This window comes from Botrytis deweyae (genome assembly GCF_014898535.1).
Source record: "Botrytis deweyae strain B1 chromosome Unknown BDEW_028, whole genome shotgun sequence".
Taxonomy (NCBI): Eukaryota; Fungi; Ascomycota; class Leotiomycetes; order Helotiales; family Sclerotiniaceae; genus Botrytis; species Botrytis deweyae.
Window position 1 is genome coordinate 280,812 of NW_024066235.1, and position 3,553 is coordinate 284,364.

Sequence of the window (3,553 nt, forward strand, 5' to 3'; positions counted from 1 at the left end):
ATGTCAGGCATTGGTGAAGCAAGCCTTGTCCTCGGTATAATCTCTTCGATAATTTCAATTATCGAGACTACCAAGCAAGTCTACGATGCTATTGAGGATGAAGCCGGTCTCCCAAAGAACTTCAAGAAATCGGCGACAAAACTCCCTCTCATCTCCCAGCTTCTTGAAGATGCTGAAAGATATTTCAACACGGCAACGGATGAGTTGATAAAAGCTGCGTTTACACCTACTTTAGAGAATTGTGAAATTCAGGCTATACAACTCCAGGCTATACAACTTCAGGAGTTGTTTGAAAAAGTCATGCCAAAAGGCAGTGACTCGAGATGGGATCGATATGTAAAAGCTGCTCGGACAATTGGAAAGAAAGGACGTGTGGAGAGTTTGATCGGGGGAATTTTGGACGACCTGCAGCTCTTGGCAACTCGCTTTCCACAAGTAATAACATCAAGAGGAAAAGAAAAGTTAGAAAATGCAATTGAGGAGGTTGCTAAGATGGAGCCTTCTTTACCTGATGGTTTCGAGCAGATGCCTGCGTATGCACACTATGGAAGTGGTGCTCAAAACAACAATACTGGTGGTGGAACTCAGAACAACAACAATAGTGCGGGCAACCAGAACAACGGCCCAGGTCAACAGTTCATTGGTACCAATCACATCAGTACGCCTTCCAATTCGTAGTTATAGCATAAATAATTTTGTAGTTGATAAACGTTGTAGCTAAGAATGCCACTGTCGATGATATTAATCGATCTTGTCTCCACGATTTGCAATGTCCTGATACGTTGGCTGTTAAGAGTCGGCTGAAAGAGAATAAGGACAAGTTGCTCTATCAATCTATTGACTGGATTCTTCAAGACCCGCAATATATCAGCTGGAAATGCGGAGGCGATGTCTCTTTACTGTGGATTAAGGGCGGCGCCGGCAAAGGTAAGACCATGATATCGATTGGTCTTATTGAGAGACTATCATTCCCACAAGATGAGTCGACCGTGGTGACTTATTTCTTCTGTCAAAATGCCGATTATGAGCTCAACACCCTTCAAGCAATCATCAAAGGTTTAATCCTACAATTGGTGAATCAACAAAAGGAGCTAATCGAATATCTGCGAGACCACTGGGATACCAGAAAGGAGCGTTTTAATAAAGAGATGACGTCGTGGCGAACGCTATGGGACATCTTTTACAAAATGTTATACCGATGCAAGTGCCCAAAGATATACGTGATCGTAGATGCCCTGGATGAGTGCCAAGATGATGGCATGGCCGATCTCCTAAAGCTCGTTGTACGAACAGGACTTGATCATCCATCAAAAATCAAATGGCTGTTAACAAGTCGGCCACTGGATAGTGCTGAACAGGAGTTACTAGTTGGACGTGAGCAAGTGATGATCAGCTTAGAACTTAACTCAGCGCATATTTCTCAGGGTGTAACAACTTATATTGTTAACAAAGTTGCTGAGCTCGACCGTCGTAATTCTTATGGATCAGATCTATGCCAAAAGATACAGAATGAGCTCACTGAAAAGGCCGAGGACACGTATCTATGGGTAAGCTTGGTATGCAAGAGACTCGAGAGTGTGCATCGGGAGAACACATTGACTACAATTCAAGACTTGCCGCCGGGTTTGCATCTTTATTACAATCGCGTACTTCATGAACTCAGCAAAGGTCAGCCTGCCGTTGTGAAGGGATGCATGCGATTATTAAGAGTGATGATGCTGGTCTATCGGCCTCTGAATGTAGTGGAAGTGGATAGCGTTTTAGGTCTGTCTAAAAATGATACTGCTAGAGTGCTGGATCGATGTGCTTCATTTTTGAAGGTGCGAGGAACTGATATCAAATTCGTTCATCAATCAGCTCGAGACTACCTCGCTGGGGAGAATGGAAGATCTATACTCGATACTAGTGAATTATATGGGCATAATGATATCGCAGTCAGTTGTCTGTCTTATTTGTCTCAAAACCTCAAGACTAATCTTGTTGACTTACCGCGACCTGATTCTACTCGGAAGTCCATAGAAGGGAACCAACTAATGGCTAGCCTGGACTACGCAGCTACGTTCTGGGCACAACACCTTGAAGGCGCCAGGGAGGAGACACCAATACAAAACTCATCTATTGAACAAGGTGTAGTCGGTACATTCCTCCGCTCCATGTTTTTAGAGTGGCTAGAGTGTCTGAGTTTATTAGACAAACTCTCACGCGCTACTGAGGCGTTAAAAATGTTAAAAGATATAGCAGACGTGAGTAACATATGTTCGATGTCCCGAATTATTTTCTAATCGAAGACTTTTGTAGTTAGAGAAAAACGTTTCCTTATCGATGCTGGTACAGGATGCCACCCATTTTTTGTCTCAACACTACCGGACAATAGAGAATTGGCCGTTACAAATCTATAACTCTGCGATAGCTTTCAGCCCTGAAACAAGCATAATAAGGAAGAGCAATCTGAGTAAGCTTCCTGTGTGGCTCAGAAAACTCCCTCAAGCGGAAGACTCGTGGGCTTCTTCAATACGAACGCTCACAGGATATTCCGACTCGATTATAGCTATAGCATTCTCGCCAGATTGCAAGCAAATCGCTTCTGGATCTGATGATAAAACAATCAAGCTATGGGATGCTATAACTGGTAATCTTCGAAAAATATTTATAGGTCATTCCCACTGGGTTACAGCTATAGCATTCTCCCCAGATGGTAAGAGAATCGCATCTGGATCTTTTCATGGAATTATCAAGCTATGGGATGCTATTACTGGCGATCTTGAGAAAGTAATTACAGGTCATTCCCACTGCGTTACAGCTATAGCATTCTCGCCAGATGGCAAGCAAATTGTGTCTGGATCGGACGATAAAACTATAAAGCTATGGAATATCGCTAAATTCCTCAAAGTCTCTAGAATGTTTGGTAGCAGAGTTGGTCGTCGGATTGATTTCTGCAAATGGCAAGAGATCAAGACCTCACAAATAGTCGAATTTTTAAGATTCTCTACAGACGGCCGCCACCTTGTAACAGATATCGGTCCTATTAAGATCAAAAACATTATAAAAAATATGCAAAGTCCTGATTGTCAGTCATTACAACCCCTATCGGTTAGCCGGGGGTGGATTCACTACGGAACGATGCCTATAATTTTTTTACCGTCGTATTCTCTTGAATCTTGTTATGATACAATAGGCGATCAAGTGGCTATCGGGGTTGCTAATGGTCAAATTTGGAATTTTGATATTGATCGAATGAGCTTGAACTCAATACTCAAAAGCTCAATTTTCCTTCCACCACTATCGTATGAGAGACATCGCGTGCATTAATCACGACAACCCAAAATACGATTACTCGAGATTATTATCGGATTTAGATGGCCCGAGAATCAGGTCTGATAAGGTGCTAGGTATGAAGGATCCATCAACCAAATAAGGTTATCAGAGGAATGAATATGATTCCTACTATCTAATTATTGTTATTAAGTCATTCATTTGTATATATAGCCATCCCCATCTACAGATACTCTTCGCCTATAGATTGTAAGTAAATACGATTGCTAGAGCAAATAAA

At 42.2% G+C, this 3,553-nt stretch overlaps 1 protein-coding gene across 1 annotated transcript; it reads left to right on the forward strand.

The window, feature by feature from the left end:
• On the forward strand, positions 1 to 3,095 carry EAE98_009475 (uncharacterized protein; the record flags this gene model as incomplete). Its single annotated transcript, XM_038957096.1, has 4 exons — positions 1 to 658; positions 718 to 2,243; positions 2,299 to 3,019; positions 3,073 to 3,095. 4 exons carry the CDS (start codon positions 1 to 3, stop codon positions 3,093 to 3,095), a joined length of 2,928 nt encoding a protein of 975 aa, XP_038806569.1.
• Positions 3,096 to 3,553: the final 458 nt, after the last annotated feature.